General features: G+C 48.7%; 1 protein-coding gene across 1 annotated transcript in view; it reads left to right on the top strand.

Moving 5' to 3' along the window:
- The window catches only part of EXOC4 (exocyst complex component 4), a 679,809-nt gene extending 657,122 nt beyond the window's left edge, over positions 1 to 22,687 (top strand). The window contains exon 18 of the mRNA XM_037049172.1: positions 21,239 to 22,687. Coding sequence (XP_036905067.1) covers positions 21,239 to 21,476 — 238 coding nt within the window. The 3' untranslated portion in view covers positions 21,477 to 22,687. The remainder of the gene's footprint in view (positions 1 to 21,238) is intronic.
- The last annotated feature ends 214 nt before the right edge of the window (positions 22,688 to 22,901 follow it).

Genomic DNA, 22,901 nt, shown 5'->3' with positions numbered 1-22,901 from the left:
GGCTCCTCGGGCTGTAAGTTTGAGCCAAGACCTTCCGAGGGCCTGACTAGCTTTAGGTAAGGACCCTAAGAATCAAGAAAAATGGACATTTGCTTACCCCACAGCCCCAAAGCACTCAAAGTGCACGTGTAAGGGTATATCTGCATGTGTCTAAACAATGAATCCCACAGCCGGCCTTCCTAATGCTAGAGAGACTGAGGTTCTTCCTTCATTTTCCTTGCTCTGACGTGGAGAGATCCACCCACATTTGCATCCCCCCCTCTCCTGCTCTCGGGGTCTGCGTAGAGACCCTGGTTAATCAGGAACAGAAGTGGATGAAAAGGAGCTCCACGTGGTGTTGTTAATAAGTGGGTGGGTGGGTGGTTAGACAGATGGGTATGCACCTGAGTGTGGTGTGTTTGTGTAGAAAAGGTGTCTGTGTACAGATAACTGTGTGTCTGTATGTGACTATGTGTGATATTTAGAATAGAATTCCTATACTCCTAACTTAGAGTTCAAGATGGAGCTTCATCAGGTCCGTAAACACCAAGAAATTATAAACAAAATCTGTTTATATAGATGTTAATTTTTTCTGGTCAGACAGTCTATAATTGTACCAAATTTTCAAAACGTACGGTGAGATTCTAAATCCCTTCTCCTTGGCCCTCTGTATTTGCTCTTCCCTCTTGGAAAATTCTGAATGAAGCATTCGCTGGGGATCAGAACGGGTATCCATACCAACACTGAAATGGTCCCGCCTCACCAGGCCTGGTGGCGCCATCGTCCTCTTCTCCGCCCTCCACCACGGTCCGCCACTCCCAGCTCTTCGGGCAGCCGTGTTGCCCAGCTGCCCAAAGTGGGCAGGTCCCCCCAGGGGCAGCCTCAGAACACACAGGCTCTCGCTTTATCGGAGAGAACACAAGTTCCCCTCTCTGCACTCGACAGTGTTCTCCATTCAGGAGGGAACCCTGGGCAATCCTTGCTTCCCGACGCTCCCTCAGCGTCCTTATCTGGGCCTCGCAGTGCTCCCTCCAGGTCTTCAAATCTTAATCACTTTGGCTTTGGTTCTCTGTAGAAGCTCAAGACCTGCCAAATGTCAACCTTCCTTTCCCCTCACCATCCCGTAACTTCCTTTTCCATTACAGAAGTTTCTGCCACCCTCTGTGGCCCATCCATCCCCCTCGTCGGCCCCTGTCAAACAGACTGGTTGACTCTCCTCTATACGAGTCCTATTTCGCTGTTCCCACCTCACATCTGGAGTAAAGCCGCAATTCCTCAACTAACGTTTATGTCTCTGAGTCTCTTCCCCTGAGCCGTCCTTTGTGATGCTGCTTCCCCTGAATAAATTTTTGTGTTCAGTCCTTAGGATGACGTTTTAAACATACTCCATCCAGCCCAGACATCTGAGCTTGTTTAGCAACTCTCTAATAACCGTCCTTTCTTAACCAGCCAGCGTCTTCACTCATTATTTATTCCAGAATGTTCTGGTTCCCTGATCTCACAGTCCCCCTGACGTGTGATTTATAGTCTAACCTCCGTGCCTTTGTTCTGGCTGTTCTAACTTATTAAACTTCTTTTCAAAACGCACCACACTCACACCCCTTTTCTGGGATGATTGACTACCCCAGCGGGCGCTCATTTTTCTGTTCTCCGAGGTCATCGGCATATTATATGTATCTCCCACCATGCAAGCTTGTGACATACAATAGATATCTGATAAAGACTTCACTGTTTCAAATATAGATTTCCAAGCAGCAGAATCCCAGAGTAATAAAGGTATGTTTTGGGGGAAGCAGGTGATGTCTGGTCCAGAGTAATCACCGCGAAGACGCAGCTAATTCTGAGGCGACTGAGGCTCACGTAACAGTATTTATACTATTTAGTCCAACTTCCCAAGCTCACTGCTCGGCTGAACTGTAAACCGTGGCCAGCTAATGTGCGCCTGCACCTGACAAACCTGAAGCATTGCGCTCGCAGAGGTGATGGTGAACTCCACACCTGTACACGCCCACCTCTTTCTGTGATGATGCCATCAAGTGCGTGTGTGGTTCCCTTCCAGCTTGTCCCCAATACCAGAGAATTTTGTTATCGCAATTGCTGTTCCCAGAGAGTAACACAAACTGCTTTAGTCAGCAATATATACATGTGTGTGTGTGGTCTTTGCCTTGCTATGTATTGAATCGCTGTGTCTCTTTCTTTAGACCCAATAGTCATTTCTTTGTCTCCCTAATTTATGCGAGATTCCAAAAGAAAAATAACTTAGTATTTTTAATAAAATGGCATAAGGTTTAGATCATTTTTTACTACATGCAGGAAAATGGCAAATGTGTGTGGCTTATTTGCAAATGCACACATTAATAACTGATACTTAAACAGGTTGGATTAGCAATTCTACTGATATGTTTAAGAGATTTTTCCAATAATTTACACACTGAAAATCAATTTGAATACAACATGTAAATGGAATTTAATTTTTGATATAAAATTGTAGTTATCATCCCAAACCATTACATTTACTATTTAATATACGCTTTCCAGCTCACTTGGTTAGAATTTCATTGCACCTTATCTATATAAATTTAATTAGGCTTGATATCATCAGTATATTATAGAACTAATTAAAGATTTAGATAAGTGTTGAGGGGGCTCATTGAAAACTCCACAAAGTTCCATTCGGAAAATGAGATATTCTCCCTTCAGTTCATTGTGGGAGAATGAATGAAACGGCAAGAAGGGTCTCTTGCCGTGTTCCCGAAAACTTACTCCGCTGGATTTCATGGACTTATCCCATTCTTTGGATAAGAATTTTAATCAACAGAGTGCTCTTTTAATCACTCTGTGTCTTCGGGCAGTCCAGCAGCAGTCATAATCTCTATTTAAAGGCACTAACGCCCTCACTTCCCTCTCCTCCCACTGAGCTCGCACAAGTGCCCGCACGCACGTGGGTGTGAGCGCCCGGAAGCCCACGAAGAGCAGGAGTTCTGATTGAGCTCTCACAGCACAGAAGGGTCGTTAGTGGGAAGTCTGTCCATCCTCACCAGTAGATTTAACGTGGAGAAAGATCAGAGCACCTGCCTTAAACACAGTAGAAAAAGAGGGAAGAAAAGAAACTCTAACCCAAGAAGTAGTGGTAGTACCTGAGCAAAACTGAGGTTCCTGCTCAGGGCCCTGCCTGCTTTGAGTGAATCATTTTTGCAGAAGTCACTGTGAATCCCCTTGCATCGGCATCTCCACAGCAGAGTGTAAGCAGATTGGTTTGAAAGACTGTGATTTCAACTAAGTGCTTTGTGTCTTCGTTACAAAGCACAATAAAGCTTTTGACTGCAATGAAGCCACCATACTTCTGATTGAATACGCACTGAAATAAGGCAGCATCTACCACAGTCCCAGGGAGCTCAGTGCTCCTGTCAAAAGTACTTTTTCCTCGGTGCAGATTGAGTGACACAGTGCCCGGTATAAGAACGTGAAAATGCATGGACAGAGCACAGATGTGGGCCACCCGTGACCCGGTGCACTGCTGTTTGACACGGAGACACCCCAGGAGCCAGGGAGCCAGAGAAATGTCAGCATGGAGAAGGTACACACTGTGGGCTTAGGAGAAACAGGTTGAAGCCCTGCTGTTGATGAGCTGCGTGGCCTGGGGCCTGATCTCTCTCAGCCTCTGTTTCTGTTCGTGGAAAACAGAAATAACGTCACTGATGCGGCCCCTCCGCCCAGCCAGGCCCCCTCTGGGTTGGCATGGTTGTCAGATGTCACGTGCTCCAGTCTAATCCATTTCTGCTTTCAGAGATGGAAGCCCAGGTGCCGAGGGACTCAGTGGTCTGATCATGACCACTAGTTGGCTGGTGGCCGGACAAGGGCAGGGCCCCATGCATCAGAGGTGCCACCCCATGTCTACACTGTCGCAGGGAACATGAACGAACACAGGGGCATTTTAAAAATAACATTCTGGCTGTCCTTGGTAGCAGTGGGATTTATTTCCCCTCGAGCAACTGTTTCTGAAACTCACCACGGCACGGTTCCTGCCCACGTGGTTGGTAAACATTCGCACCCCCTGCCTGGAGAAACACTTGCAGAAACATCCTGGTCACAAACCAGTGTTTGTTTCGCCACCACACTTGGAATGTTTCTCATTGAAAACATGAGAAACGTTTGCCAGTAGAGCGGATTCTCCACAGGAGTATGAGCCCAGAGGGAGGGGGACACCCCAGCTACCTGGTTTGGGGCGTCCAGGGACCTCCAGGCATAGAAGTTTCTCTTTTGGCTCGGAATTGGCATGCAACGTCTCCCAGCATGACCTTCGACTTTGACATTTCTGGCTCTGAACTATAACAGGTACATGAAGGAGCGTTGTGATTTGGGGAGTTGTGTGGGCAGCAGGCTAGTGCCTTCCTCTGCCTGCCTGGGTATTTAGACTGAGCGTCGAGAAGGAAGTCGAGCGTCGAGAGAGGAGGGCTGGAACAGTTACACTGTGCAGAGGACGGACTGAAGGGTTATTGGCCTCTTCCGTACTGTGTGCACGCTCCCCCTGCGCGGCGTCTGCAGCCTCGACAGGGAAGCGCTCACGGGAAGCAGGGTGTTGGTAGCGCTGGCCTGGCCAGCCGCGGAGCATGGTCTAGGGGCCAGGTCAGCAACCGGGGTCCCAGCAGAGTGGGCCCAGCTCTGCTTCTACTCAAAACCCTACTTCTGACTCGTTGGGTAACCTCAGCTAATCCCCCCCCCCGCCCCCCGCTGTCTTCCTCTTCGTTCTGGCCACAGGGGAAGGCTCGCCTGGCCACGGGCCCTGCCCACTGATGGAGCCCCGCTAGACCGTGCGTGAAGCACTGTGACGGTCCGGGGGGGGGCCATGAAAGCACCGGGAGTTTTGAGGTTAATTCTGAGGGTACCATTGTGAAGGAAACGCCCTCTGCTTCCCCCGTCTTCTGCAGTATTTGTGGAAAACCTGGTGGTTCAGGTTTCCAGGCCATTTTTACGTCTTTTTACTTTCCCTGTTAAAGATGGACGCATATATGCCCGTACTATATGTATGCCCTTACTATATACACTGTATACAGTGTGTGGGTATATATGTGTGTGTGTATATATATATATTATACACTGTACCTGCTGAGACCACAGGCCCCTCCGCCCCTGCCCCATCTCCTCTTCAGCCTGCCGCAGTGCAGCCCTGAAGAGTCACTCTTTACCCTGAGTGTGGGTCTGGAGGTCAGCTGTGTAAAAGACAGCTCAGAGAAGTCTCATCTTTCACTTTAACACAGGTTAGCATAACAGTGACACTTGGAGAGTTGTCTGCCCCTCATCCCCTAATTCTTCCCCCACCTCATCCCCAAGCGAACACAGTGTCACTACATTCTCGCCCGGCCTGTGCACAGCGCTTTGCAGTCCACATAGAGCGGCACAAGTCGGGTCTCAGTGGGTCTCACAATGATGAGTAAACATTTTGTCTCCCCAGGTTGGTTCTGGGTGGGAACTGCGGGCTCTTGGCCCAACTCGGGGTCTTTTCAGAGTGATCTGGGGAAGGCCAGGCAGGGTGGTGTTGGCAGAATTCAGTCTGGCTGCCATTACCCAGCCGGGCAGCCCAGTTCTTACCCTTGTGAGCCGAGTTCTGAGGATGAAATCAGGGACACCTGTAAAGCACCTGGCATATAGTAAGTGTGAAATAAACACTAATTTCCCTCAATAAAAACTGTAGTCAGTGAATCTTTGGCTCCACTGTGTTTCTATTACTTTGTAATCATACACACAGAATCGTTCCCAATTCTAACCTATTTTGCTAGTGGGGTTATTTATTATTAGTTAGAAATCTTACTTGAGATTAGTGTATAGGGCTGGAGGGAGTTCAGCGGCATTTCATGCAAAGATGGCTTCAGGACCCTCGGGGACCGTTGGTGGAAAGTGAGCCCGGGACACTGTTTGCCTGTTGGTCAGCTGGCAGAGTCTTCTCTGCAAACACTACGGCAGAATGTTGAACTGCAGCGAACGTCCTGACTGGCAGATTGGTCCTGACACAGTGTTGGCTGTGGACGAGCATCTTCTGTACGGTCAGGGGTCTGGTTCATAACATTAGCGTTTTACAAGAGCTTTATTGAGATGTAGTCTACATAATGTAAACAAAACCCTTTAAAGTATGTAATTCATTGGGGTGGGGGTTGTACAGTCAGAAAGTGATGTGGCCATTGCCAATGGTGTGGCTGAGTTTAGAACATTTCTGCACCCCAGAGAGAAACCCGTATCCATCANCAGTGTTGGCTGTGGACGAGCATCTTCTGTACGGTCAGGGGTCTGGTTCATAACATTAGCGTTTTACAAGAGCTTTATTGAGATGTAGTCTACATAATGTAAACAAAACCCTTTAAAGTATGTAATTCATTGGGGGGGGGGGTTGTACAGTCAGAAAGTGATGTGGCCATTGCCAATGGTGTGGCTGAGTTTAGAACATTTCTGCACCCCAGAGAGAAACCCTTATCCATTAGTGGTCACTCCCCACTTCCCCTCACTCCCCACCCCGACCTACTAGCGCACATTCTGTGTCTGTGAGTTTCTGGACACATCATGTAAGGGGAAGCGTACAACTTGTTTTCTTTTGTGTCGAGCGTCTTTTACTGAGTATAATGTTTTCAAGGCTCATAAAATTAGCATTGGTCTCTGTGCTCGGGCTTGAGACTGAGTGAAATGTCCAGGTGCCCACCCCGTCTGGCCTGCTGCCTGCTTTTTCGCTTTCTCTTACTTTTGTTTTTCTTCTGGAAGGAGACATTAGGAGGAGAAAAGTAGTGCGGTTTTACAGAACTGTAGCTGTACAAATCTTAACCATGCAGATAAAAGTATGAAAAAGTACTAGAATCCCCTGGAAGGCCTTCTTGGGCCCCGCTTCACTTAGCTGAGCCCATTTCCCTGGCGCCCACGCGTGCTCTCCTAGCCTCCCCGCCTGAATTCTCAGGGCCAGCTCTGAGACCTCAGTCGCTGCATCCGACACTGTCACCTCCCATGCAAAACTCGGCAGCACCGAAGCTCAGGAGGCCCTGGCTGTGCCCTCCGTGTCCCTCTGCTCTGGGCCCGGTGGCCCCAGGCCCCGCGCTTCCTCCTAGCCTTGGTTTCTGGCTTTCCTCCCAAACAGCAGGCCTCCCTCGGCACAGGCCCTTAGGGGACAGTTTCAGGAACAGAAAAGCGCCCCCTCCCTCAGGTACACGTTGTGGCGGACGGGGAACCTGGAGGCAGAGTCCCTGCCTTCCCACTCACCTGCTGGGTGGCGGCGGGACTGCACCAGGATCAGAGGCCTGTTCCTCTCCCGCAATCCTGTGCTCTCCCTTCTCTTCAGGCATAGAGACTGTTCTTCAAGAAATTCAGGTTTCCTTTTAAATTCACTTTTTGGTCTTCCAAAGCCTTTCCTTTCTGTGTGGTCCAGAGCCATAGGTTGTCATTAGCATTTAAATAGAGGCATTAAAGGCTGAACACCTTCCTTTCCTAATGTTGCCCTTTTAAATCCAATACTTTTTCTTTCTAAAAAAAAGAATGCCAATGCTATATTTATTTTCCCCGTCAAAGGCCCTTTTCTTTGTATATAGACTTAGGAAAGCGGCGTTAAGCAATCTGAGTACTAGTGTTTTTATGTGAAAAAGGCCAGCTTTAAAAAATTGCCATTCTGTCCCTCATTGCCCTTTTCCTCTGCTGACTCTCAGAATGTATTTTCCTGGGGTTAATTGTATCCTAGTACAACTCATTTTCCTCCAGACACCCTCCCCAGACTTAAATCCAGTACTAAGCTAAGAATTTGCCCTGGTTGGTGTGGCTCAGTGGGTTCAGCAGTGGACTGCGAACCAACCAAAATGTTGCTGGTTCAATTCCCGGTCAGGGCACATGCCTGGGTTGTGGTCCAGGTCCCCAGCTGGGGGCACATGAGAGGCAACCTGTGGCTCTTTCTCTTCCTCTCTCCCTCCCTTCCCCTCTCTATAAAAAAAGTAAATAAAAGCTTTTTAAAAACAAGTTTAAAAAAACGAATCTGGTGTAAGTCCTTGCCGTGTACTATGGAGTTCCCGGGAGCCTCTCCTTAACCGTAGTGAAGAATCCAAGGGTTTGACCCCGTGTCAGTCACCGGACGCTGTGGACACTGTGACCGTCTTCCCAGGCCCTCTATTGGTTTGCCGAACTCAGGTGAGCAAGCCTGCTGTGTCTGACTGTCAAGAGACTAAACAGGACAGTGATCGTACCCCTAATTTATAATTCCCTAATTAGAAATCATAAATTATACCCCTAATTTACAATTGTATGCATCTGACGTCCTCCTCCGTCACATTTCCACCAGCCCCATGGAGGGGTAGCCATGGCAGGCCCCTCTGGGTAAAAGGCTCCTCCCTGCCTTCTTCTGTTTGACCCGCCCTCCCTGCCTCATCTCGGCCGGCCATGCAAGCCCACAGCGGCGGCCTGATGGAAGAAAGTGCAGGAAGTGAGATGTCGGCAGCCTGCGCTCTCTTTGGGGTAGATTTTGTCCAGCTACACACTTGGGGTCACGGAGCTGCGAGGGTGCCTGAAGATGGGTGCGATCTGACGAGGGAGAGGCTGGGTGGTCGCCAGTCTGACGCATGCTCACTCCTCCGACTGCATCCCCCCCAATGCGGGCGGGCGAGGTGTTGCCCGACCACGTGGTCGTGCTGCCTGACTCCTCTCTAAACGCTCTCCCTGAAGCCTCCTCCGCATCAACCACAGGATGAGTCCTCAGATGCCAGGGTGGGACCTGAAGCCTGTCCTCATCCGGGGGACAATCCGAAAAAGAAGGACAGTGTAGTACTGGGTTTGCGTTTCTCATAAAAGAAAGCATGTACCTTTCGTTCTGAGATGATCTTTTTGCCACTTGAGGAATTTTAAAATATCTTCTTTCATTAAAAATGGTATTAATTGATGGCGTTTTGTCCAATAACGGAGAAAAAGCCCAGGCTGCCACCTCCAAGGCAGACTCCCCCTCCCTCCCCTCTTCCACCTGCAGTGGAAGTCCAGACCTGACCGCACGGCCACTGTGGTCTTGCCCCAGCTCACCTCACCGGCCTCAGTGCCTCCTCCCCGTGCCCCCACATACCCCTGCACTCCGGTGAGAAATAAACCGTCTGCAATTCCCCCCAGTACCGTATACTTCCTACTTCCACGCACACTTCACACACTCCATGTTTTTGTCCAACACTTTCTTTCTCTCATGTCTGCCCCATCATTCACGTCCCCTCCACAAAGCCTTCTCCGACAGCTCTGAGGATACAGCCCCTCCGCTGGTGCTCTGAGAGGCTCATTGGTACCTTTATTAAAAGCCACTGTCCCCTAACTGTGATTATATGGCTACTGTCACACCAGACTCTGCCCCTCCAGAGAGCTAGGGCTGTGTTTTACTCCCTTCTGTTACCCACATGACCTGCTGTATACCACCTGGTGCATAATTGATGCTGAAATATTTGTTGAGCAAATAAACAAATAGAAAAACAACTTTGAAAGGTACCGTGTAAGCGCTGAGGGTGCTGCAGAGAGCCATAAGCCATAGCCATTGTCGCCGCTGAGAGCCTTCCTGCAGGAAGGCTGCGTCCTGGGAGAAGTTGATAAATATATATTACGGTCCATCCACACGGTTGAACTCTCTTGCAGCCATTAAGAATAAGGCGGATCGATACGTGTTGAAGTGGAACCATCTCCAAGACGTATTGTTAAGTAGAGACAGCGAAGTATGGCAGAGCATGTAAACACCATTTCTCTCTAACTGTTGTGTGCACACACACTCGGTCACACACACAGGTATGCTCGTATGGGTGTAAGGAATGGCGGGAGACTGCGCTGTATGCTTTTTGTCCCTTTTGTCTGTGTGTTTGTTTTGTTGTTCGCTTTAACAAACAGTCGTGTGTTATACGCCAGGCACTGTTCAAAGCACCTTACAGCTGTTAGCTCCTTCAGTCCTGCTAACAACCTGATGAGTTGTTGGTACAATCAGTATCCATAATTTAGGGGGAAACCGAGGCCCCAAAAGGTTAATTAACTTCTCCAAGTTTGCACAGGTAATAAAGAAATACCCCAATACCTTTTTCTATCATCTCACTAGGTGGGGGAAAAAAATTTTGTGAAGCAGACATTACTCTGAATGGTAGATAGTAAGTGGGCGACCCGTGCTGTAAGTAACAGAAAGAAGAAATTGCTCAGATAGCTTCACAGAGAACAGAGGATCTTAGCAGTCCTGAAGGTTTGTTAGGCATCGGATACGTGGGTGCAGAGCCAAAAAGCGCTAGGTGTGTTCTAGAACAGTGAGTAGCTAAGTTTGGCTTCAATAGGCTGATGCAGGCGGAAAGCAGGAGAAAAAGTCGAATAGGGGCCAGATCTTTCAAAGGCCTTGGATATGAAAGTCTGAACTGAGTCCTGTTAGCGCTGGTGAACACACAAGTTGTTGTGGTTGCTGTAGATGCCCTTGAACCGGGGATGAGTCTGGGAGGAGTTAGTGATGGGGAGAGACTGCAGTAGGAGACTGTTGTAATGGCCAGGAAGAAGTAATTAAGATCTGTGATAATGAGATTGGAAAGAAGAAATGACTATAAAAGATGTTATCATGATAGACCTGGTGGACATGGTCAAAAGAAATGGAAGAGCAGAAACTCAGAAGTGATCCAGACATTCTGAGGTGTTGGAAACTACACTTCTGCTGAGCAAAATTTGGAAGTCAGGGAGGCTAGCTGCTAAGGACGTCTGGTAGAAATGTCTGCAAAGCAGAGCAAATGAAGCTTTGATCAATGAAGAGACCAGAGCTTGAGAGAAAAAGAGAGAACATCTCATGAACAGACAAGACTGCTGGGAGGGAGCAGAGAAAGAGCAAGGGGCCAGCGCCTGACTGGGGAACACCTGCAGGGGGCAGGCAGTGTGGGAGCCTGTGGGAACATCAAAGGGACCGAGGGGGATGGGGGAGGGATCGAAATAGCGGGGCTCAAAGAGAGTTGAGTTCTGGATGGAAAACTGCCAAGGGGAAAAGTACTAAGCAAAGGCCATTGTGTTTGGCCACTAGGGTGTACTGGTGACCTTTCTGAATCGTTTCAGATAAGTGGGGGCTTTAGAAGGACAGGCTGTGAATACAAGTGATTTTTTTCCCAGAAATGTAACAATGAAAGGAGAAGAGGCACGATGAGAAGGGAGTAGACACAGGATCGCAAAGGGCTTGGGGTTTGTTGTTTGGCTTTGTTTGGTTTTCAGAATATGAGCGATGTAAGGGTGTTTGAAGGCAGAAATGAAAGAAGCAGTGAACGGGCTAGATGCCAGATACAGGAGTTAAAACGAAACCCCAGCAGGGCCCTAAAGGCACTGGGAGAGAGTGGGATCGAGGGTGTAGGGTTGACCTTAGAAAAAGAAAGAAGAGAGACAAAACCACTCTTTGCAGTGGAGAGGGAAGGCTTAATGAAACACCATTGCTACCTCCTACAGTTGTGCTGAAGGAAGAAACAGTACACAGGTGGCCAGGAAGTACAGTAAGTTAGCTGCTGTTCTTACCATTGTTGCACAGCAAGTGCCTTACCACATCATTTGGTTTCATCAAACCTAACCTGTGATGTATAATCCAATTTAGCTCATTGGGTAAATGCAGAAACTGAGGTCCAGGCAGGCCGAGAAATATCCGGGCATTCATGTCTGTTTCCACCAGAGAAAGAAAGGAAAGTGGGAGATTGCAGGGATCTCTTACCTGCTGGGCCTCCCCTTTGCCAGTTGCAAGCACTTGTCCCAAAGGCAGAGTCTGAGTTGCAGGGGAACGCCCCCTTGTCTTTGCATGGAGCACCTATTTTATTCATAGCTCCTCTCCTTCCGGTGGCAAAGAATCAGACTACGTTTTACATTGTGCTCAGTCACTTAACGGGATTTACTGACTGTCGGCTCTCTCAGGCATTCACTCCTTTTGAGTTCTTCAACACCACCAGGTGCCCTGCGCTGAGCCGAGGGGTAACAAGAACGGTGCAGAACCCAACTTCCCTCTCACTGAGCCTGTATTCTAGGGAGGGGCAGGGCAGACACGTAGTTATGGAAAAGCGCTTGTAGGACATTTGTTCCATTCCAGCCACTTTGCTTCGTCATGCCATCCTTGTGACAGCCCCACGGTGCGATTTCCCTTCTCAAATGAAGAAAGTAAGGAAGAGAGAGATTAATAAATAGCCCGTGATCATACAGTCAGAGGCAGGACTGGAAGTCAAACCCATGCCCCTGGCTGCTGAATCCATGGTCACAACCACTGTTTTATGGGGGGTCTCTACCTTTATACATAAAGTTACCCAATACACATTAAAGACATTTTCAGTGATACACATTTTTAGGTGGAGGTAGGTGCTAAAGACGAAAGCAAAGCTCAGAGAAAGGACAGAGCCCAAAGAGGACCGGGCAGGTGTCATTGTAGATGAGGTGGTCACGGAGAAGCTCACTTCCTGAGAAGCAGACATTTGAGCAAAAACAGGGCTGGATGTAAGCCTTTTTCCTCCCACCTCCTGTCCCTTTAATCCCATTCGATGCTTTTTTCTGATTTCCTTTCAATTGGCTTGTGGTAGAAAGCAACCCAGAACTCAGAAGTACAGCAAAGACAGGTGATCGTCACCTTGACCTGTAACTGGCACTTTCTTTCATGGGAACTGAGACAATGCCATGGTTCCATGCCTTGGCCCCACCCCACACACCTCCATGATCGCCTCCACCGTTCCTGTTCGNTAGGTGGAGGTAGGTGCTAAAGACAAAAGCAAAGCTCAGAGAAAGGACAGAGCCCAAAGAGGACCGGGCAGGTGTCATTGTAGATGAGGTGGTCACGGAGAAGCTCACTTCCTGAGAAGCAGACATTTGAGCAAAAACAGGGCTGGACGTAAGCCTTTTTCCTCCCACCTCCTGTCCCTTTAATCCCATTCGATGCTTTTTTCTGATTTCCTTTCAATTGGCTTGTGGTAGAAAGCAACCCAGAACTCAGAAGTACAGCAAAGACAGGTGATCGTCACCTTGACCTGTAACTGGCACTGTCTTTCATGGGAACTGAGACAGTGCCATGGTTCCATGCCTTGGCCCCACCCCACACACCTCCATGATCGCCTCCACCGTTCCTGTTCGGGGATTCCTCCCAGCTATGGGGTACAGGCTGCTGGAGTTTCTTCCAGACAAATGCCCCTGGGTTTTCCCAAGATGAATCTCGTTTTGTCATTTGCGGCCCCAAATTCTAAATCCTCCGAGTCCTTTACCGCAGTTCCTTTCCTTTGTCGCTGTTCACGGCCCTTCTCAGTTTAGTAGTGTTGCCCTTTCCACTGTTCCGTGTGGTCCTGCACGTGAATTAAGGTGTTAAGTAGGGTCAGTTACAAGCCAGTGTCCTGAGCATTCTCTGGCTGCTTTCTCTTCCGAATTTGTTGGTTTGCCTTTATCATTACCCTTTGTTTTTCAGCCTGTGTGCTCTCGGAATAGCCATTCAGAATAAATTTGTTTTGCTGGTAATGTTTTTTAGAGGCACTGTATGGAATGGTTCACTGACATCCAAATATATATTATTCACAGTGGTCTTTGCATCTACCAAATCACGTTGCTACCCAAAGGTATCCATCACGTTTGTCCGAGTATTGGGGTCTTTAATTAAAGCCTGCTGGATACTGTCCATATTTCTATTAGCTCCTTCTGATTTAGTCTATTATTTTTTTAATTGACATCCTGAGTCACATGTCCTTGACTCTCAGGTGGCTCATTTGGTAGCTTTGTTTTATTTAGGTTTTCTCTCTTTCATAAATAACCTCAGGGTTTAGTAAATACACAGAGTGTTTGCCTTTGGGACCTACTGATTTGCATATGCTCGCACTTTTCAAATAATCTGCTGATTTTCTGGTTTCACTGACAAAACCATTTCCCTGTCTGGCCCCTCAGTCCTAAAAGATCCAGTCTTTTGTCTCAGCAGAGTAGAGAAATCTCTTACAACAGTACAAAGAAGGGTACTAGGCTTTCTAACTAGGGCCAAAAGGTCAGAGTCAGGTGTGACTAAGGCTGAATAGCAGTCCTGGCATCCTAATGCCGCTAGCAGTGACAAGGAACTGCGCATTCAACCTCACTCAGTCCGTGGCTTAACGCACGTGTGAGCTAGCTGGCCAGGGGCAGAGTCAGTCGCTCAAGAACAGAACCAGCTGGCACCTGCAGAATCAGCCCATTACCTTGGCCTTGTTGGCATAATGCTCTGGTGGCCAGCTTTTCCCATCAAAGCCATGCAGCCCAGGCCTAGCCGCACTGACCTTCCACCCACCAGTGGAGAAGGTCCCCCACGTTGTAAATACAGAAACAACACCAGTGACCCCTTCATTCCTCCATCACTAGCTCTGCCAGTCACTTGGAGCAGGGACCTCGGGTCTTGCTCCTTGTCTAGGGCCCTCTGACTCTTTGGTAGTAGTGCAGGTAAGCAGGCTGGCTGGCAAGGCCCAGGTTTATCTTACTTTACACTTGATCTTAGCCAAAAGGCCAGGAAGCAATGAGATTTATCTTACTTTAAATGAAAGCATTTTCCCAGTGCCTTTGATGCCTTTGGTCTGGGCCTGGATTGGATTGTTTTTTTAAGTGTAGATAAAAGATGCTTCTTGCAGCAACGACTCTCCATGTTATATTAACATTTAAAATGTTACTAGAGTTTCCCGAGCATTAGTAATAATAACGCTAGGTTGCCCTTTGAAGAAATTGTTTGCGTTATTTACTGCAAAGTTGCAAATTCCATTTCATTACTTAAAACCGGCAAAGCCACGGGGTCCCTGAGTCAGTGTTCCTCAGCACACCTCCGCAGTCCTTCCCCAGATCGCTAATCCGAGAGGGACAGACAGTAGCGGGGAGCGACCAATCAGAGCCTTGTGCTGATTGGTAAGCGACACGCAGCGTCGAGGCCATCCAAATGCACAGTACTGGGTCCTTTTATCAATCTGTGCCATTAGATAATTTATTTTTTTAATGGAAAAGACTCCCTAAAGTGATATTCAATAATTTATTTTAATGGCAAAGACTCTCTAAAGTGATATTCAGCGCAGCATAGCTCTCCTTAACCCGGACTCGCCTTTTGATAATCAAAGGGCATTTACGGGAGCCTGAGACAAACACAATTATGAAAGTAAAATGAAGGGCCTAAATAAAAAATCACAGAACGAGAGGGTAATTCTATTCACTCTTTCATATTTCATTATTTGATAACATCAGAAGATGAATCCATCAGAATTGCTTTGGCAAGTGCAAACAGAAGTATGTGCCTGATCAATATTTATTAAAACCTTCAAAACGGGGGAAGGAGTTGAGCAGACTTCTTAATGGACTGAATAATTATTCCTACAGTTGGGGTTTGACCAAAGGCAGTGCCCAGACCAAAGAGACACAGTTTTAATTGCACTGAATTTAAAATGCAGAGCCTGCTCTATCCTGGCTGTAAGAAAACTTAATTTAAAAAATTATCTGATGGAGCGGAGAGTGACATACGAATCCTCACATTGTCGAGGAGGACATTTCAGCCATGGCTCTTTATAAATTTGGAGTGCGTTCCAAAGGTGGGGAGCAACGTTTGTAGCTAAGGGAACAAGAATTTTCCCCCTTTTCAGCAACTATGACTGACCTAGGGAGAGGTCATCCTCTCATAGGGGACAGGTCTCAGAGCAATTCCTTGGTGTTAAGTGGTTGTGTTTTGGTTTGGGGGTGGGTTTTTTGGTTTTTTTTTAAGAGAAATATAACAAGGCTGGGACTGCTGCTACCAAAAATACGGGATTGCATTCCTGAGAGGGATGGGCACGACAGACATCAACTGTTCACATCTTCCCAGGAAGAAGGGGGGTTATCAGAACAGGCCAGCGGGTAACTGCCATGTATGAATAATGCCCCAAATGAAGGCCCTGGTGTGCGCGTGTGTGCCACTTTATATAAAGAAAATAGGGGGAAACAGCCCATCAGAGAAGCCCACACAGGCCTTATAGCACACTCCCAGGCTCTCGAATGATTGCCACCAGCTGAGGGAATTTCTGCACCGAACTTTCTAGAGATCGTACTTGACCTTTCTTCTGGAGTGTCCTGGGTGGAACAAAAACCCGCACAGTCCATTGTCAGGAGTGTTAAAAACTGTCCAAATGTAAACTGTAAATCTAATTCTGCTCCTAAGTCTCTAAAAATTATTAGCTTTTCTCTACCTTAGTTTTCTCATTCCTAAAATGAAAATAACTTCAACGATTTCAAATGAGAATTTTCAGTCATGTCTGTAATAAACTCTAAGCTCTTGGAAGGGAAAGACAAATGAGAGCAATTACGTTATATGTTTTAATGAGCTAATTCATTCTTCTGACACACAGGATTACCATCCCGTTTGTTACTGGTTTGGAAAGCGCAGGGAGCTCAGTTTACACCTGTTCAGAACCTTTGTAAGTCAGTCAGTGCCGCTTCGTGCAGTAATGGCTTGGGGGAAATCGGCATCAGCTCGCTGTGGTGGGAGCCCGTGATTTTAAAGGACCAGGCAGAGGAGGCTGTAAAGGTTTTCCAATCCAAAACCCAGTGCTTAAGTGGCATCTGCTGTAAACTCGTTTTTCATATGGGAAGCAGAGGTTCAGAGAGCTGACAGGGTTTGCCCAAGGTCACACAGCTGGTTGTGGGGGGCGGGGTATGCAAGACAACTGGAGTCTGAGTTGAGTTGATCTCTTGAGTATCTATTTACTTCTCTAAGTCTTGCCGCTATAACTACCTCTCAATTATTTACAGGATGATTATCTAGTGTATAGATTATTCAGTTCCTTTCTTTTCTCTCTTTCCATTTCCCTGCTTATTAGCGTATGTACTATTGAGTGAGCAAGAAAACAGGAGTTGAATGTTTCATCTGATAATTTAGTGACCCATCTGCTAGTGGGTTTTATTTAAGAGCTCAGAATGCTGAGGCTACTGGCTAAGAGGAGTGTGGGGAGCAGAGTAAGGTTAATGCTAAGCTATATTCAGGTAAATTTTTCTTCCTTTGAAACTTACATTGAAGAAGTCAGCTTCAGAGCCTAATTCTCTTGTTGATATTAATACTATCTTTATCTCAGGAAGGGCTAGATGAGAAAGTCTTCACAATGAAATTACTTAATTATCTCCCTTCCTCGAGGAAGTAATGAATCAGAAGGGCAGCCAACTTTTGGAAAGAAAGGTCACCTTGTCCATTACTAGCTTGGAGGAGCAAAAAGGGAGAAGTAAAGAGAGGCGACAGAGTGAGTGAGAAAGCCAAAGGGCTTTCCTGTGACCCCCGAATGCCAAACTTACGGCGTGACTTCTTTATGCGCTTTAGACACTGAATCCCCAGACCAAACCCACGGCTGTTCACGTATAACTGCAAAGGGGCTCCGTGAGTTTTGAATTGCCACGATGCTAGCTGCTTTCATCAGAGCGGAAGGCAGAGAGAGTTGAGTCAGTGTGTGAGCTTTATGAAATTCGTGTTTCCTAAATCGCGACTAAAAACGAATTAGCTATACAAGTATTCTCCGAAATTAGTACTTGTGCTTTGTATAACTGTAGATACTTCTGTGTTCTGGTGGCTTCAGCGTGAGTCCAGGGCTCAGAGTCCCTCCTGTTGATGCCTGAGACAGGTCACCCACATCCTCTAAAGCTCGGCCGGCCCGTCTGTGAGTCGTGGATGACTGCAGCGCCCGCACCAAAGGGTCCGTTATGTTAGTGCGGCTCCAAGTGGGATACTGTTCTTGTTAACGTGTGCCCAAGGGTGGGAGGAGACTGCCTCTCACTAAGTGTCCCCCAGTGCATGGCACTGGGTTCCAGAGTAGGCTCTCTGGCCACGTGTAGCAGTCGGCCCGTTGACGTTAGGGGCTAAGGAGAGACTGGCTCCACAAGTCATGCTCCAGAGAGGGTGTAAGTGGAGGGCGTGTTCACCGGCCCCATCCCCCAGCCTAGTCAGGTGCTGTCTTCTGCAAAACGGTGCCTGGGGGGCCAAGGCTGCTCTTGTCGTGCTTGGTGAGGAAAATCAGGGTTCCGTTGCCCCGAGGCCTCCATAAGTGCTGATCAGTTATTTATCCCCGTCGGGGTACGTGATTCCGTGTCAATGTGCCAGTATTTGTCACAGAAGCTCGTATGACGGTCTAGTTTGGGGCACTTGCCCCTTTTCTCCGTCGGGCCCTGGCGCAGCCTTTCTCCACCTCCAAGCGTGCTGGTTGCTGTCCTGGTTTAGTGTGGCCTTTGCAGCTGGGAACTGTTCTGAAAGATGAATGAGTTTCATCTTTAAATATTTGTTTCTTTATGCTCTAGTATGTCTTTGTGGTTATGGGATGTTTTACCCCACCTGTGGAGAATGCACTGTCAGTTAGCTGCCAGTTTTGTTCAGTAACTCAGCCTTGCGATGCCGGGGCCTTGCTCCTCCAGGCTCATGAGGACCCTTCGAGGCTGTCAGTCCCTCCGAGTGTCATCCTGGGATTTGTGACAGTCTGCATTGCATAGAGGGCGTGGACGCATTGTGGACTTAAGTGGCACGCCTTTGTCCCTATCACACTAGAGGACTCAGGACTGGAACTCTGGGCATCTCTCTTTTGTCATTTGTGCCCAGGGGGGACCAGTGGTCTCTGGAGAAAACTGCTGTTTACCCCTGGAAACGAGTCACCGATTTTTTTGAGGGAAATTCCATTTAATCTGACCTGATGGGCTCAATGCTACTTCTTAAGATAAATGATGAACATAATCAGCATCATCAGCACAGAAACCCAATTCTTTTGGTTTAATCTCATTGAGAAGCATTACAGCCGACTTACTGCTTCTGTCTCCTTCCCTAATGCTGTTAGGTCCTTGGCTCCCGGAGCTGGGAATGGCTGTGCATCCTTTCCCACACCCCGAAGACTCCAGCTCAGACTCCTGGTTGCTTCACAACCTCCAGGCGTGAGAGGATGGGGGAGGGGCCTCGGGGCCTTGTACTTTTCCGTAGCTCCCCAGGGCCCTGCAGTTTGAGAACCTCCAGTCCGGAACTGCAGCTCTCAGGCCCCTTCTGGCTTTGAAAGAACCACAAGCCCCAAGCTCTCTCACTCCATTTGGTGAATCTGATGTGAACATGTGTTCTTCTTGAGCGTTTTTTAAATGGGTGCTTAGTTCTGCAAATGGACACAGTCTGTGGGCACCTGTGCACCTAAGGGAACCAGAATTAGCTAAGGTAGGGCCTTGTTTGTCAAAACAAGGGAAGAAGCCACTGGTGCCAGAGGGCACGTGAAGCCATTGGGTCAGTGTGATGCCTGATCCTTCAGCAGCAGGGTTTGTGTGTTTTAATAGTGGGATTTTATGATCACAGCAGGTCTCCTGTGGCGTAGGAGTCATTCACGTGGTGTTATGCTGAGCCTGAAGCTTCAGGCAGGTTCCTGTCTGTAGCTGAGGTCCGGTCCCAGGCCTCCGGGGGTCCGAGGTCACACGTCTCCTCTATCCGAAGCACCTCCGTCTGCATTGGAGGTTCCCCTTGAGTAACGACTCCGCAGGATGTGGCTCCACGGGTTGGACCAAACATGCCTCTGAAACACCCCCAGAGTCACCCCCACGAGGACCCCGGGCCAGGGTGCAGGTCTAGTGGCTGCCAGGCGTCACTCACCCGCCTGCTGAGCTAGGGTGCACTTGCCATTGCCACCGTTCTTCCTGAATAGTCACATGGCAGAGTTATTTCTCCTGCCTGCAAAACAATTAGAGTGTGTTACTTAGAAAAGGAGGCTAGGCAGAGCAGGGTGAGAGAAGACTCCAGTGCTCTGACCGACCGCAGCCCCACCGTAGCCCAGGGGCGGCTGAGCTCTCTCCCAGACACTGTTTTCCAGGATGTTCCTGATGAAGAAGAAACAAACCCCAGGCCCAAGGCCAGAGGACAAGATTCCTGGGAGACCTGCAGGGCTCCTTGACCCCTGCCTGCCCCAGGCCAGCTGCCTTGTCATGTCCTCTCTATCCTGGCAAAGTGGCCCCCTCCCAGACACTCTGCGTACGGCAGTCACATTAATCTTCCAGAAGAACAACTTGCAACATCACCTCTGCTCCCCACAGAACCTCGAGAAGGGGGAAGGCAGGGCCTTTATTGGTTTAACTCGGCCTGGGGGTCTTCAGTGATATAACTAGGCTGCCGTGCAAACTCTCTACCTTCTGACTTCACTGCCTTCCTGGCCCCCCTGCCTGTCCTCAGCTGCACACCCTCCCCACACTCCCCATCCCCGGCTGACCAGTCTCCCCTCCCTGCCTTTGCCCCTGCTCTTCCCCTTCCCTGAATCTAGACTTTCCCCCTGGAAACCCCACCTGACAGTATGCCACCCCCCGTGAAGCCTTCTGGACCCTTCACCCTGCCCTCGGCGCACTGGGACTTCTTCCTCTGCCCAAACTCACAGTGTGCGCCTCCTCGTGGCGTTTGGACCGTTCTTCTTGGCTGTGTCTATGAACGAAGAGTGTTGGACTGAGAGTCGGAAACCTGTCCCGGCACAGCCACTCACCATGTGTGTGACATCGGGCCAGCCCTCTGACTTCGCTGTGCTTTCGGCTTCTGGGTCTGAGACAAGGGACAGTAGCTCGCTGGGTGCAGTGAGGGGAAGTGACAGAACATGGAAATTAACTTAGCAGCAGAGACGCAGTTATTATTGCTCTGCTTTTCATTACCTTTCCCACTTGTCTCTGAGCCATTTGCGGAAAGAGGCCATGTCTTGCTCATCACTGTGTACAGCTGTTACCGTTAGTGCATTACTCTTAATGCACTAGCATCATATTTCCAACCATAGTTACTGTTTACAGAGCACATCTGATTGTGTTGGGCACCATTCTAAGTGCTTTATATAGATTCATTAATTTTTCCAGTAACCCTAAGAGGTAGGTATTATTATTATCCTGCCCTGTGGAGTAGAAAACCCTGCATCCCTCAGAACCTGCATTGAATGAGTGGATGAATGAAGAATTGAACGAGATAAAAACTGTTGGCAGTGCCTGCCAGGTTATTGTTTTTCTCCCTCTTGGTGCTGTGTCCCACCTCCCTTTGTTTCAGACTTAAATGCAAAATTCGGAGGAATTCTTGATTGAACTCTGAAAGATGTGAGGTCTCCCTGGGTCTTCTCTTTATTGGCACAAGGAGAGCTCATGACTTCCAAGAGGACAGAGACCGGGTCTGTCTCGTTCTCCGTTATGTTCACAGAGCCTAGCACAATGCCTAGTGATCAGTCAGTGTTTGTGGAATAAGTAAACCAGGTAACTTAAAAACCGCCGGTTCACCACCCCTAAAACCACACGGAAGTCGCTGGCAGGAGAGACGGTGACCGGTGCCCTCTGTCTTTCCCCGCAGGCAGTACTACGAGATGTTGTACAACACGGCCGATGAGCTCCTGAACCTGGTGGTGGACCAGGGCGTGAAGTACACAGAGCTGGAGTACATCCACGCCCTGGCCCTGCTGCACCGCAGTCAGACGGGCGTGGGGGACCAGACCACCCAGAACATGAGGCTGCAGCGGCTCAAGGAGATCATCTGCGAGCAGGCGGCCATCAAGCAAGCCACCAAGGACAAGAAGATAACTACGGTTTAACGGGGGCCCTGCGTGGGGTCGGGGGGTGGGGGAGCGGTCAGTGTTGTTTACTCAGTCATACTTACTTCTTTCCCTGATATGTTATTGGTATATTCTGAGCTGACTTAGTTTTTTTTTTCTCCACACTAATGCTTTAGTGAAGAGATATAAGGGGTTTTTTCTCTAGCTGTGGCTTTTCATAGAAACTCCAAAGGGAGTTGGCAGTACAGAGCGTTTTGATTTCAGGCGGTCGATTCCAAACGGGCTAGGGTGGGACGAGGAGGAGGTTGTGTCAAATTGGACTCTGAAACAATGAACGCGCGATTACTGCCATCTTTGGAAAGGAGACTGTGAGCAAAGGTTCAGTCTCTTCCCAAAACTGCTCTTACATAAACAGTGGGATTTTTACTCTCCTGACCTTGTCAGTTCACAGTTCAGTGAAATGGTGTATGTGCATTGCTTTCTGTCTCTGTTGCCAAGACCCAGTGAATGGCTTCTCAGCTGGATGGAGTTCTCCACGAACTCCCCGAACCAAAGCAGGAGCTCCTCGGGGCCAGGCCCCAAAAAAGTCCTTTCATGTCAATCCCTGGGACACTTTTGTATGTAGCAGCTCCTACACGGGTTCTTAGTCAGTCTGTTACCTTTTCATTTTCGTTTCTGCTCTATCAAAACCAAGAGCTATCAAAGTAATGACCAAAATGGAAGAATGAAAGGTGATTCCATCGTTCTCGATTTTCTCCCTGCACTTGCCAAGAGAAAATAATGGCTAGAGAACTTTTCACATCACTGATAACATTGGGTGTGACCGATGCTTAGGTGCTCATTTACCCCCCGCAGGAGCCCTGAGGCCTTCCTCGCCTTAGAAATGGCCCAGGTCTGCCCAGCAAAGTGCAGAAAAGACGGGGCAGCCCTGACACTCCTCCTCCCTGCGCCCCCCAGCCAAGTCCGCTTCTGGAGCTCTTTGGGCGGTGTGAGCGCGCACTGCTCCCGCACACCGGGCCTCCCCGCTGCCCAGGTCTCCGAGGGCCCTTGCTGCCCATGGTTGATGTGCCCGGGAGCGAGCAAGCGCTGACTGCAACACCCCCAAAACCAGGTGGAAGGGAGAGCGGGAAGGGCTCCGACCCGACATGATCGATCCCCAGCGCCCCAGCCATCCAGAATTCTACACCTGTTTGCACAGCGCTGGTCTTGGTGGGAAAACCAGAACAATAAAAAAGTTTGAGAAGCTTAAATGTTGTGTATCGTTGTTCTTGTGTTCTTTACTCAGCAGATACTCCCTGAGGTCACATGGGTGCCAGGTGCTGGCAGGTGCGTGCTGGTGCGAGACAGTGGGGACACTGTCATTACTGGGTTGGCCCAAAACTCCGTATGACAGCTCTCATAGTGCTTATTAGGTGTCTTTAACTTCATTGGAAACAATTCTGTTAGATTGTGCTGTGACAGCTG

This window comes from Sturnira hondurensis, unplaced genomic scaffold, assembly GCF_014824575.4.
Source record: "Sturnira hondurensis isolate 20B ecotype Veracruz unplaced genomic scaffold, ASM1482457v3 Scaffold0006437, whole genome shotgun sequence".
Classification (NCBI taxonomy): domain Eukaryota; kingdom Metazoa; phylum Chordata; class Mammalia; order Chiroptera; family Phyllostomidae; genus Sturnira; species Sturnira hondurensis.
Note: the sequence above shows the minus strand (reverse complement) of the source record. Positions and strands in the feature narration are given on the sequence as shown.